The sequence below is a fragment of the Vanessa tameamea genome, chromosome 23 (assembly GCF_037043105.1).
Source record: "Vanessa tameamea isolate UH-Manoa-2023 chromosome 23, ilVanTame1 primary haplotype, whole genome shotgun sequence".
Lineage (NCBI taxonomy): Eukaryota > Metazoa > Arthropoda > Insecta > Lepidoptera > Nymphalidae > Vanessa > Vanessa tameamea.
The window spans coordinates 6,854,449-6,868,492 of NC_087331.1; the positions used below are offsets into that span (position 1 = coordinate 6,854,449).

Here is a 14,044-nt window from a genome sequence, read left to right on the forward strand (position 1 = left end):
TTTGTAATATATGTAAAATTGTATCGTTTGCAAGTTCTAATATATAAAGTTGCTTTACAAAAAATAATGTAAAAAGCAAAATTTAAGTATAATTTTATATAAAACTAACTGAACCGTTTTACCCTCTTAGGGGTGGTTTCGTAAATTTAGTTCTTAGCAGATGTCTACACCCTATAAGGAACCTACATTACATTATTTAATTCACCACGCTGCTCCAATGCGGGTTGGTGGAATACACATGTGGCAGAATTTCGTTGAAATTAGACACATGCAGGTTTCCTCACGATCCTTCACCGCCGAGCACGAGATGAATTATAAACACAAATTAAGCACATGAAATTCATTGGTTTCGAACCCGAAATCATCGGTTAAGAGGCACGCGTTCTAACCACTGGACCATCTCGGCTCTTAAGGAACCTACCTACCTAAATTTCAATATCGGTGTTATAATTTCTCAAATTTTATGATTAATCATTGTGTGGTATTTCGCTTTTATATATAGGTATAGATTTATCTGAATGATATTCGTAAATGTTTTTCGAAGTTTTTTCTGTATTTTGATATATTATATTGATTATATTATTACTTAGTTCTAACTCAAGCCTTTACTACTAACGTAACTATTTTAATAATTGAAATAGTTAGGTGTACGACTTCGAAGACATTAATTTATAATTAAATTTAAATCTCATATCAAAGGTCAGTCTCTTTTTCGATTAAATACATTATTTACATACATATATACATTTATTTAAAATGTTAAGTAAGTCTTCGTTGATTTGAAACTGTATAAAATAAATACACTTATGTAAATTACTTAAAAACTGTACCTACTATGTTTATTGCCGGTTCTGTAAGGTAGACGTTCTATTCCGAAACGGTAATATATTTACATTTAAATAATTACGATACTTAACGATTCAAAGACCTATAAAGAGTCTACCCGGATAAGGGATACTTTAATTTTGACATTTGGGGATACGTTATTGCTAGGGAGTTATTGTTGAACAGCTGGTTCAGTTGGCACTCGCGTAATCTTTTAGTGGAGGTTCGCTCTATATTCATACATACAAAATAATGTATTATATTTACAATTAATTGTTTTCACCAATAACAATAATATTTACTAGTGGTAGAGCCACACTGCATACCTTCGAGTTGCAGCCGAATGGGCCGGCACTCCCGGGGAAGTACCGCTCTCTCACTTAAAATCGGCGTAAAGTGGTAGCCAAGCTACCGCGTTTCGTCCGGTATGTGAGAGTCCCGGAGGCCCGATCCACCTCCCCCCAAAACATAATGGTTGTGCAGAATTTGGTTTTATTACCCCAGGAGTTGGCAGAGCGACTGGAGGTGGAGAATCCAAAAAAAAAAAAATTATGGCTCTTTAAATTCATGTCATTGAATGTTTGCAACAAAATAAAAATTTAACTAAAATTAGTCCATGATACTATTATATGAAACTGACATTATGTCTTGACATTTAATACCACTAGTGAATTTACACCACAACTTTGATAAGTCCCGCGACATAAATACCGCATCGTTTTTTTCAAAATCTACAACTTCCGTATAGAATAATCTTTTATTTTTTAAGTGTATAAATCGATAATAATCAGAAGAGCTATTATGCGAGTTCAGCCTAGAAGAAGATTTTGCTTGACAAGTATATTCTATATAGGATTTGAGAAACTATTTATTTAGTAAATACTCAGCAAACCGAACATAGAACAATATCTATAAAATAATTTGATATAAAACAACAAATCTGCATTTTACAAGAAAATTGGGTAAACCCACTTATCTGAGTTATATATACTTACATACTTTGATAATATGCAATTTTTATCATAAATATACTTGATATTTTTAAATTGATAAACATGATAATTGTCGCTTGTCCATATGTACCAGATAATAATAATTTAAAAAAAAGTCTATCTATTTTTTGTTTCTTATTAACATGTTTTTCACTTTAATAACACATATTTTATGGCAGCCAAAAGCTTAGAATCAAAGTTGAATTTAGTTTCACGAATATGCTCAACTAATTTTTTACCTTAAATATAAGATAAAATTATTAAGGACTAATACCAAACATGGTTAATATAATGTAAGCCAGTACTGCGGTTTTGCGTTAAACGCAATTTCTGATCGCTGAGCAGAAGCCAAATCGAGAACAATACGTATGAACAGTGTAAAACAAAATTAGTTTCACCGTCTTGAAATTGCTCCTTCGGCTCTATTTCAATATACTACTATAAGCCGGGTGTTTCTTGAGGGTCCCAGACATAGTCACAATCGTGTATATTCCCTAATAACTAATTTTCCGTGGATGAGAGGAAAATTCAATAAAAATATTGTTTATCTCGTTAATTTACACAAATGAGAATCCAAATACCAAACTTAAGTAAATAAGAAAATTAGAGTGCACAAAGGTTATTTTAAAAAAAAATCTAAATTTTTCTCGTTTCCGAGTAAAGAATATATCTAATATTAAACAGATAAAGTATAAAAATAAAACATGTGCGTATTTCGATTAAATCTCAGAATATAAGTAGATTAAGATAAGAAAATTAATAGGTACGGAGTATAAATAGTCGAAAATATTGATCAATTATGATACTTGATAAATGGAAAATTAGGCAGCTAACATGAGGACTGCCACTGTTTTGTTTTCATTGGTGCTCGTTGCCTTCGCCTACACTAAAGGAGAAGAATTAAAGTTGGCAGAGCCATGTGATACAGAAGCATGCAAACTACCAAGCTGCAGATGTTCATCGTCCGCTATTCCTGGAGACTTAGAGCCAAGAGATACTCCTCAGGTTAGTTTCTTTAAGTCCAACCTTACCTTACTTATGTGAATATATTTTAAAATAAAATATCAATATTATTATTATTATTTCATTGTGTTTATGTGAAAGTATAATTGGAGATACATCTAAACGAGCTATCATACTACAATTTTTAAGCCGATCGGCTGAAAACAACAAAGCAACCGTGAGACCTTTCTGTTCAGTGTTTTTGGCTGTTACACGAAACATTGAAACCTACATATTTATATTAAATTTTGAGACATATTAAATACCTGCAGCTTGAAATAATCTCTAAACTAACTGAATCCAACAAAAGGCGTATTTAGGGTAATAATTAATAATCTGACTCATTATTTTAAAGCTTCAAGTGCACGCATTCGCTTTCCATAAAAATAATGCTGTGTAATAACTCCTAGTTTTCTCCACATTTCAGTTCGTCGTCCTCACTTTCGACGACGGTGTTAATGTTAACAATATTCCACTTTACCGTAATCTTCTCTACAACCGAGTCAACAAAAATAGATGCAACGTTGGAGTAACATTCTTTGTCAACCATGAGTACACAGATTATAGTTTGGTCAATGAACTCTACAACCGTGGCTTTGAAATTGGTCTACATTCAATTACTCACAAAACTGACACACAATACTGGAGAGAAGCTTCTTACGAAACTATGATGAGAGAATTCGGTGATCAGAAAACGCAAATGGCTCACTTTGCAAATATTCCAATCAGTGCAATTCATGGTAAATACTTATAACTTTACTTTATCACATCATAATATATGTCTAAATTGTTTTACAAGAATCTACGTAGGTAATTACAATTCGTTAACATTAATTTGTTTTCAAGATGTATTAGAATTAAATGGATGTCAGTTTTTATAAATAACAAACAACTCATCAGTTAAACTAAAGAGAAATGGTAAATATTAGTGATAGTTGTGCATTCACTAATACACTAATGAGAAAACAAATCGTATAAATAGTAAAATGTATCTATACACTAGCGATGTTGCTAATACATTTCAATAATAAAGAAATAGCTTTAAATGATCTGTTAACTTAATCTTATTTCGGACATTCATTTAACTCATTCTAATATTCATGTCTGAGAACCTTATAAATTACATATATACATATGTATGTAAACATTTAAGACTTACACGAAAATCTCATTTTCAGGCCTTCGCAGTCCTTTCCTTCAAATGTCTGGAAATTCAACTTACCAAATGATGAATAGTGCTGGTCTCCGCTACGATTTAAGTTGGCCTACTATTAGATTCACTGACCCCGGTCTATGGCCCTACACTCTTCACTATGAATCTACTCAAGATTGCATCATACCTCCATGCCCTACCGCATCCATCCCCGGTCCTTGGATATTGCCTATGGTTGCTTGGACTGATATGCAAGGATTCCCTTGCTCAATGGTAGACTCATGCTACTACAAGTGAGTATTTATTATTTAGTAATTTTAACATAGCTTAAGATATCCTTGTATAATCATGAGACAACTAAACTTATATTATAACTATATACTATATACTAAACATATATAATATAAACCATAGATAGGCTTATAAAATAATAACGCCTTAATACTTTTTTTGTGTCTTTCACGGCGCTGTGTCTTGTGGTAAGTAGTCACCACCGCCCATAGACAATGGCGCTGTAAGAAATATATCATATTAGTAATAAGTAGTAAAAGCGTCACCAACTTTGGGAACAAAAATTTTATGTCTCTTGTGCCTGTAGTTACATTGGCTCACTTACCCTTCAAACCGAAACAGTAAAAAAACTGAGTACTGTTTTTGGGGTAGAAAATCTGATGAGTGGATGGTACCTACCCAGACGGGCTAACAAAGGGCCCTGACAAAAAGCAAAGGATGCAAGGCATGCTAAATAATAGATAGATTTTTTCATCAATACCATCAATAATAATATACTCGTATATTAGAGATACCTTCGGTTGCAACCGATTAGGCCGGCACGTCCGGTGAAGTGTCCACTTTTTTACAAGAAATCAGCGTAAAGTGGTAGCAAAGCTGCCACATTTCGTTCTCTCTCTGGGCATTCATGCTCAGGACGTACACCACCTGAGCAGGGATGCCCAGGCCGCCCTCCGAACTTCGAGAATCGGCAATTTTGCGTTCGCCACTGTTCGGCGAAAGCGAAGCAGTCATCATAAGGCAACCCCTTTCACCCGTTTGGGACTATCGGACCTATGTTATGTATTATCTGGCTGCTTGTAGACTGCGATAATCATCCACGAATCTATGCATCCCTCTATAGGTCCTCAGCGATAATGCTGAAATTGACCGACTGGTTGAGCACGTCCACGTGAGCTACAGATTCCGTCCCATTCGCAGAGTTTGTAATTCTTGGCAATTTTAATGCTCACCGTGCCGAATGGCTAGGATTACGCACTATAGCATATGATTCACTGACACAACTGGTCATCTTGACAACGCGATTACCGGATGTAGAGGATCGTATTCCTTCCCTGTTGGACCTTCTGCTGACTTATCATCTGACCTTCAGGCTACCGTCGATCCCCCTCTGGGATCGTTGGTCCACTGTCTCGTCCAGAGTACAATGCCGGTCCTCACGGCCTTGTTTAGTGAACTGCCGCCGAATGTAGCACTACAGGTCATTGGCCCATACCCTGAACAAGAAAACTGATCTTTTAGACTCTCGTTTCGCATCCACTTCGATTCTGGATGACCGAGGAGAGTCGCCGCCAACAATACCGCGATGTGATACCACGATGCCGAAGGTTAAATTCCACTTAAGTGTAGTTCATAAAGCACTTCTTCCCTTATATATTCATTAGTCGAGTGGACCCGATTTCATCACTCCGATCGTGCTACAGACATGCACTCTCAAGTTGGCATCGGTTTTAACGTATTTTTTCCAGCAATCCTACTTATTAGGCGTCGTCCTGAACTCCTGTAAGACTGCTTTGGAGCACCCGATCCGCTCAGACCCGTCCAATTATAGGCCTTTAGCCATTACTTCTTTGTTCTCCTAAGTAATACATTATAAGCCTACAGCACTTGCGGTACCTAGAAGAGCACCAGCTGATTAGTGATCGTCAGTTAGTGGTGGTCACTTTCCGTCAGATGTGACTATTGCTCTTTTGCCACCAGTACCATAAATAATATTCTTTGGTTTTAAGACTTTAGACTTTAACTCGTAACTATATTTTGTATTCCAGTCCAGGTTCAGACAACGAAGAAGGATGGTTTAAATTCATCCTTGAAAACTTTGAAAGGCATTACCTCAATAACCGCGCTCCTTTCGGTTTCTATATTCATGAATGGTATATCCGCGTGAACCCTGGTTTACAGAGAGCGTTTACCCGTTTCTTGGATATGATCAACAATCTTAACGACGTATTCATGGTGAGATAATTATATCACATTTTTAGATTTAGCAATTCCTTATTAAGCGATTGATTTATTATATCTATTAGTTTTGGTAGTGTGTGCTGAATATATCTTACAAGGTGCACAAGTAACCATTTTTACATTATCAGGTTAATGGCAATGATGTTATTGATTGGGTACAAAACCCTATCCCGGTTGATGAATACGTGAAGAAAGATTGCCAAAGATTAACTCCAGCTGCCTGCAGACCTACAAGTTGCGGTCCATTACAAAGTGATCACAATCCTGTAAGTTGAAAAATTAAAATATAATTTGATGTTAAAATATCGTTTATGTCATTCAGATTAGATCAGATTATGATGTTCTATTTTTATTTTTTATAAATTTTTTTTACGTTTAAATTGTGTTTTTTCAGACGTCTTACTACATGACCATCTGCAACAGATGCCCGCGTAGATATCCTTGGTTAAACGATCCTCTCGGAGAATAATTTATTTAAAGAAGATTAACAACGATATTCTTAATAAAAATTAAATTACAAATAGATTAATCTTTGTTTTATTAATCTTATTTGCCTTTAAGTTAAGTTAAGCCGTTATGTTTTATATTTCTCTCTCTTTTTTCATATACAATGCAGACTTTTTTTTTTCTTTTCAATTCAAAATACAATTTTTTAAATAATAAACCATATACAACAATATTATAGTTATAGTTTATTCCACCCACAATATAAGAAAACTAAACAACTTTGACATTTAATTGAAGGGATAATATAATTATTAAAAACATACATTCCCAGCATTATCGAAAAGGACGTATGGACAGGAAAGTTGGCGTTTTGAATGTTAGAAAAGTTAATATTTGAACTTGGGAAACAGTAATAAAACTGAGTACTGTTTTTTGGGGGTAGAAAATCTGATGAGTGGATGATACCTACCCAGATGGGCTAACAAAGGGCCCTGACAAAAAGTAAAGGATGCAAGGCATGCTTAATAATAGATAGATTTTTTCATCAATAATATCAATAATAATATATATTAGAGATACCTTCGGTTGCAGCCGATTTGGCCGACACGTCCGGTGAAGTGTCCACTTTTTACAAGAAATCAGCGTAAAGTGGTAGCAAAGCTGCCACATTTCGTTCTCTCTCTGGGCATTCATGCTCAGGACGTACACCACCTGAGCAGGGATGCCCAGGCCGCCCTCCGAACTTCGAGAATCGGCAATTTTGCGTTCGCCACTGTTCGGCGAAACTTTCACCCGTTTGGGACTATCGGACCTATGTTATGTATTATATGGCTGCGTATAGACTGCGATAATCATCCACGAATCTATGCATCCCTCTATAGGTCCTAAGCGATAATGCCGAAATCGATTATGTTGTGCTATTTTTATTTTTTATAAACTTTTTTACGTGTTTAATATGTATATTTTTTCAGACGCCTTACTACATGACCATCTGCAACAGATGCCCGCGTAGATATCCTTGGTTAAACAATCCTCTCGGAGAATAATTTATTTAAAGAGAAGTTACGACAACGTTCTTGAAAATAAATTAACTTACAAATATAATAATCTTTGTTTTATTAACCTACCTTGCCTTTCGGAATTTAATCAGCTTGAACCTTTTTTAAATTATATCTTTTAAATTATGAAACATTATCAAATTAACCATATAGAATAAGATGATAGCTTTAGTCTAATCCAACCACAAGAAACGCAAACTAAACAATTTTGGCATTGAATTGATGCGTAATATTATAATAAAAAATAAATATTATTTATTTTTTTATTATAATATTTATTTATTAGTAATATAATATAAGTAATAATAAGTCAACATTTAAAAAAATTACGTTACAAAAAATGCTGTTTTTAATGTCAGCAAGATTAAGAGGAAAAGTGTTGTATTGTTATAAATATAATTAATCGAGAACTGTCTATTGTGAATATAATCTGCTATGTTCTTTCTTCTTCTTTGTTCTGCAAATCTCTTCTTAGAAGCAAATCGCATGGAATATGTAAATGTAGGATTTGTTAATCTTTACTCCTTCTTTGATTGGCAGAACTTGAGATGGTACCCATAGATGTTTTCTATTAAGGGTATTATATAATATTGTTGGGCGTTCGACTTTTAAAACCAAATTCGTGAAATTCATAAAGTTAAGTAAGATTGAAGTACTGATCTAACCAGTAAGTCAAGTCACTCAGGAATTAAGATTTAATAGGATCATCACTCATCTTGATGCCAGAGGCCAGCTAACATCAGTGTAGTGAGCCATTCATCATCAATATCAAACTTAATATTCCTGAGCCTGTGCTCAGGAATATTAAGTTTGATATTATGAATGTGGGCGGTCGACATTATTTTATTCACATAGTCATCAACACCTCGAGCAGATTCAAATGTAGTTGTTTTCAAGTCACAACGAGGCTACTCTTCTGTTCAACCCGCTGTCTTCAGAAGCTTGTTCCAAACGCTCCAAGACTTCTTTACGAGTAGTTACATTCGAAACATGTACATTAGATTTCGCGTTGGTTTCTTTATTTTGGTCTGTATTGGTACAGGTGACACAAATCCATAAATCGTCGAATTAGAATTTTGTTTCGACTGCAAACTTGCAACTGGCATAATTATCTCTTAAACTAGTCTGTCGGGGTGGAATGCAATGTAGTATTTAAGTGTCATTATATGTAGATCGACAACAATCAGAAGAGCTATTATGCGAGTTTAGCCTAGAAGAAGATTTTGCTTGACAAGTATATTCTATATAGGATTTGAGAAACTATTTATTTAGTAAATACTCAGCAAACCGAACATAGAACAATATCTATAAAATAATTTGATATAAAACAAAAAATCTGCATTTTACAAGAAAATTGGGTAAACCCACTTATCTGAGTTATATATACTTACATACTTTGATAATATGCAATTTTTATCATAAATATACTTGATGTTTTTAAATTGATAAACATGATAATTGTCGCTTGTCCATATGTACCAGATAATAATAATTTTAAAAAAAGTCTATCTATTTTTTGTTTCTTATTAACATGTTTTTCACTTTAATAACACATATTTTATGGCAGCCAAAAGCTTAGAATCAAAGTTGAATTTAGTTTCACGAATATGCTCAACTAATTTTTTACCTTAAATATAAGATAAAATTATTAAGGACTAATACCAAACATGGTTAATATAATGTAAGCCAGTACTGCGGTTTTGCGTTAAACGCAATTTCTGATCGCTGAGCAGAAGCCAAATCGAGAACAATACGTATGAACAGTGTAAAACAAAATTAGTTTCACCGTCTTGAAATTGCTCCTTCGGCTCTATTTCAATATACTACTATAAGCCGGGTGTTTCTTGAGGGTCCCAGACATAGTCACAATCGTGTATATTCCCTAATAACTAATTTTCCGTGGATGAGAGGAAAATTCAATAAAAATATTGTTTATCTCGTTAATTTACACAAATGAGAATCCAAATACCAAACTTAAGTAAATAAGAAAATTAGAGTGCACAAAGGTTATTTTAAAAAAAAATCTAAATTTTTCTCGTTTCCGAGTAAAGAATATATCTAATATTAAACAGATAAAGTATAAAAATAAAACATGTGCGTATTTCGATTAAATCTCAGAATATAAGTAGATTAAGATAAGAAAAATAATAGGTACGGAGTATAAATAGTCGAAAATATTGATCAATTATGATACTTGATAAATGGAAAATTAGGCAGCTAACATGAGGACTGCCACTGTTTTGTTTTCATTGGTGCTCGTTGCCTTCGCCTACACTAAAGGCGAAGAATTAAAGTTGGCAGAGCCATGTGATACAGAAGCATGCAAACTACCAAGCTGCAGATGTTCATCGTCCGCTATTCCTGGAAACTTAGAGCCAAGAGATACTCCTCAGGTTAGTTTCTTTAAGTCCAACCTTACCTTACTTATGTGAATATATTTTAAAATAAAATATCAATATTATTATTATTATTTAATTGTGTTTATGTGAAAGTATAATTGGAGATACATCTAAACGAGCTATCATACTACAATTTTTAAGCCGATCGGCTGAAAACAACAAAGCAACCGTGAGGCCTTTCTGTTCAGTGTTTTTGACTGTTACACGAAACATTGAAACCTACATATTTATATTAAATTTTGAGACATATTAAATACCTGCAGCTTGAAATAATCTCTAAACTAACTGAATCCAACAAAAGGCGTATTTAGGGTAATAATTAATAATCTGACTCATTATTTTAAAGCTTCAAGTGCACGCATTCGCTTTCCATAAAAATAATGCTGTGTAATAACTCCTAGTTTTCTCCACATTTCAGTTCGTCGTCCTCACTTTCGACGATGGTGTTAATGTTAACAATATTCCACTTTACCGTAATCTTCTCTACAACCGAGTCAACAAAAATAGATGCAACGTTGGAGTAACATTCTTTGTCAACCATGAGTACACAGATTATAGTTTGGTCAATGAACTCTACAACCGTGGCTTTGAAATTGGTCTACATTCAATTACTCACAAAACTGACACACAATACTGGAGAGAAGCTTCTTACGAAACTATGATGAGAGAATTCGGTGATCAGAAAACGCAAATGGCTCACTTTGCAAATATTCCAATCAGTGCAATTCATGGTAAATACTTATAACTTTACTTTATCACATCATAATAGAAGTCTAAATTGTTTTACAAGAATCTACGTAGGTAATTACAATTCGTTAACATTAATTTGTGTTCAAGATGTATTAGAATTAAATGGATGTCAGTTTTTATAAATAACAAACAACTCATCAGTTAAACTAAAGAGAAATGGTAAATGTTAGTGATAGTTGTGCATTCACTAATACACTAATGAGAAAACAAATCGTATAAATAGTAAAATGTATCTATACACTAGCGATGTTGCTAATACATTTCAATAATAAAGTAATAGCTTTAAATGATCTGTTAACTTAATCTTATTTCGGACATTCATTTAACTCATTCTAATATTCATGTCTGAGAACCTTATAAATTACATGTATACATATGTATGTAAACATTTAAGACTTACACGAAAATCTCATTTTCAGGCCTTCGCAGTCCTTTCCTTCAAATGTCTGGAAATTCAACTTACCAAATGATGAATAGTGCTGGTCTCCGCTACGATTTAAGTTGGCCTACTATTAGATTCACTGACCCCGGTCTATGGCCCTACACTCTTCACTATGAATCTACTCAAGATTGCATCATACCTCCATGCCCTACCGCATCCATCCCCGGTCCTTGGATATTGCCTATGGTTGCTTGGACTGATATGCAAGGATTCCCTTGCTCAATGGTAGACTCATGCTACTACAAGTGAGTATTTATTATTTAGTAATTTTAACATAGCTTAAGATATCCTTGTATAATTATGAGACTACTAAACATATATTATAACTATATACTATATACTAAACATATATAATATAAACCATAGATAGGCTTATAAAATATTAACGCCTTAATACTTTTTTTGTGTCTTTCACGGCGCTGTGTCTTGTGGTAAGTAGTCACCACCGCCCATAGAAAATGGCGCTGTAAGAAATATATCATATTAGTAATAAGTAGTAAAAGCGTCACCAACTTTGGGAACAAAAATTTTATGTCTCTTGTGCCTGTAGTTACATTGGCTCACTTACCCTTCCAACCGAAACAGTAAAAAAACTGAGTACTGTTTTTGGGGTAGAAAATCTGATGAGTGGATGGTACCTACCCAGACGGGCTAACAAAGGGCCCTGACAAAAAGCAAAGAATGCAAGGCATGCTAAATAATAGATAGATTTTTTCATCAATACCATCAATAATAATATACTCGTATATTAGAGATACCTTCGGTTGCAACCGATTAGGCCGGCACGTCCGGTGAAGTGTCCACTTTTTTACAAGAAATCAGCGTAAAGTGGTAGCAAAGCTACCACATTTCGTTCTCTCTCTGGGCATTCATGCTCAGGACGTACACCACCTGAGGAGGGATGCCCAGGCCGCCCTCCGAACTTCGAGGATCGGAAATTTTGCGTTCGCAACTGTTCGGCGAAAGCGAAGCAGTCATCATAAGGCAACCCCTTTCACCCGTTTGGGACTATCGGACCTATGTTATGTATTATCTGGCTGCTTGTAGACTGCGATAATCATCCACGAATCTATGCATCCCTCTATAGGTCCTGAGCGATAATGGCGAAATCGACCGACTGGTTGAGCACGGCCAACTAGCTACAGATTCCGTCCCATTCGCAGAGTTTGTAATTCTTAGCAATTTTAATGCTCACCGTGCCGAATGGCTAGGATTACGCACTATAGCATATGATTCACTGACACAACTGGTCATCTTGACAACGCGATTACCGGATGTGGAGGATCGTATTCCTTCCCTGTTGGACCTTCTGCTGACTTATCATTTGACCTTCAGGCTACCGTCGATCCCCCTCTGGGATCGTTGGTCCACTGTCTCGTCCAGAGTACAATGCCGGTCCTCACGGCCTTGTTTAGTGAACTGCCGCTGAATGTAGCACTACAGGTCATTGGCCCATACCCTGCACAAGAAAACTGATCTTTTAGACTCTCGTTTCGCATCCATTTCGATTCTGGATGACCGAGGAGAGTCGCCGCCAACAATACCGCGATGTGATACCACGATGCCGAAGGTTAAATTCCGCCTAAGTGTAGTTCATAAAGCACTTCTTCCCTTATATATTCATAAGTCGAGTGGACCCAATTTCATCCCTCCGATCGTGCTACAGACATGCACTCTCAAGTTGGCATCGGTTTTAACGTGTCTTTTCCAGCAATCCTACGTATTAGGCGTCGTCCTGAACTCCTGTAAGACTGCTTTGGAGCACCCGATCCGCTCAGACCCGTCCAATTATAGGCCTATAGCCATTACTTCTTTGTTCTCCTAAGTAATACATTATAAGCCTACAACACTTGCGGTACCTAGAAGAGCACCAGTTGATTAGTGACCGTCAGTTAGTGGTGGTCACTTCCCGTCAGGTGTGACTATTGCTCTTTTGCCACCAGTACCATAAAAAATATTCTTTGGTTTTAAGACTTTAGACTTTAACTCGTAACTATATTTTGTATTCCAGTCCAGGTTCAGACAACGAAGAAGGGTGGTTTAAATTCATCCTTGAAAACTTTGAAAGGCACTACCTCAATAACCGCGCTCCTTTCGGTTTCTATATTCATGAATGGTATATCCGCGTGAACCCTGGTTTACAGAGAGCGTTTACCCGTTTCTTGGATATGATCAACAATCTTAACGACGTATTCATGGTGAGATAATTATATCACATTTTTAGATTTAGCAATTCCTTATTAAGCGATTGATTTATTATATCTATTAGTTTTGGTAGTGTGTACTGAATATATCTTACAAGGTGCACAAGTAACCATTTTTACATTATCAGGTTAATGGCAATGATGTTATTGATTGGGTACAAAACCCTATCCCGGTTGATGAATACGTGAAGAAAGATTGCCAAAGATTAACTCCAGCTGCCTGCAGACCTACAAGCTGCGGTCCATTACAAAGTGATCACAATCCTGTAAGTTGAAAAATTAAAATATAATTTGATGTTAAAATATCGTTTATGTCATTCAGGTTAGATCAGATTATGATGTTCTATTTTTATTTTTTATAATTTTTTTTTACGTTTAAAATGTGTTTTTTCAGACGTCTTACTACATGACCATCTGCAACAGATGCCCGCGTAGATATCCTTGGTTAAACGATCCTCTCGGAGAATAATTTATTTAAAGAAGATTAACAACGACATTCTTAATAAAAAATAAATTACA

The 14,044-nt window shown here is 35.1% G+C and overlaps 2 protein-coding genes across 3 annotated transcripts; both read left to right on the forward strand.

Moving 5' to 3' along the window:
- Positions 1-2,613: 2,613 nt before the first annotated feature.
- Positions 2,614-7,735, forward strand: LOC135193973 (chitin deacetylase 8-like). 2 transcript variants are annotated; one of them, XM_064218658.1, is made up of 6 exons: positions 2,614-2,822; positions 3,247-3,559; positions 3,998-4,265; positions 6,033-6,219; positions 6,354-6,491; positions 7,644-7,735. In XM_064218658.1, the coding sequence occupies exons 1-6, from the start codon at positions 2,652-2,654 to the stop codon at positions 7,716-7,718; spliced, it is 1,152 nt and encodes a 383-aa protein (XP_064074728.1). In that variant the 5' UTR covers positions 2,614-2,651; the 3' UTR covers positions 7,719-7,735. The 2 variants fall into 2 exon arrangements, with proteins under 2 accessions (XP_064074728.1, XP_064074727.1); XM_064218657.1 differs by lacking the exon at positions 7,644-7,735 and adding an exon at positions 6,620-6,760.
- Positions 7,736-9,918: 2,183 nt separating this feature from the next.
- On the forward strand, positions 9,919-14,044 carry LOC135193972 (chitin deacetylase 8-like). Its single transcript, XM_064218656.1, has 6 exons — positions 9,919-10,123; positions 10,548-10,860; positions 11,299-11,566; positions 13,333-13,519; positions 13,654-13,791; positions 13,920-14,044. The coding sequence occupies exons 1-6, from the start codon at positions 9,953-9,955 to the stop codon at positions 13,992-13,994; spliced, it is 1,152 nt and encodes a 383-aa protein (XP_064074726.1). The 5' UTR covers positions 9,919-9,952; the 3' UTR covers positions 13,995-14,044.

Bases quoted from the DNA above. Each gene is read 5' to 3' on its own strand.
- LOC135193972 (XM_064218656.1), top strand. From the start codon at position 9,953: ATGAGGACTGCCACTGTTTTGTTTTCATTGGTGCTCGTTGCCTTCGCC. The intron at 10,124-10,547 runs GTTAGTTTCTTT...TCCACATTTCAG, and splicing joins AGCCAAGAGATACTCCTCAG to TTCGTCGTCCTCACTTTCGA. The intron at 13,520-13,653 runs GTGAGATAATTA...TTACATTATCAG, and splicing joins ATCTTAACGACGTATTCATG to GTTAATGGCAATGATGTTAT.
- LOC135193973 (XM_064218658.1), top strand. From the start codon at position 2,652: ATGAGGACTGCCACTGTTTTGTTTTCATTGGTGCTCGTTGCCTTCGCC. The intron at 4,266-6,032 runs GTGAGTATTTAT...TTTGTATTCCAG, and splicing joins GTAGACTCATGCTACTACAA to TCCAGGTTCAGACAACGAAG. The intron at 6,492-7,643 runs GTAAGTTGAAAA...ATATTTTTTCAG, and splicing joins TACAAAGTGATCACAATCCT to ACGCCTTACTACATGACCAT.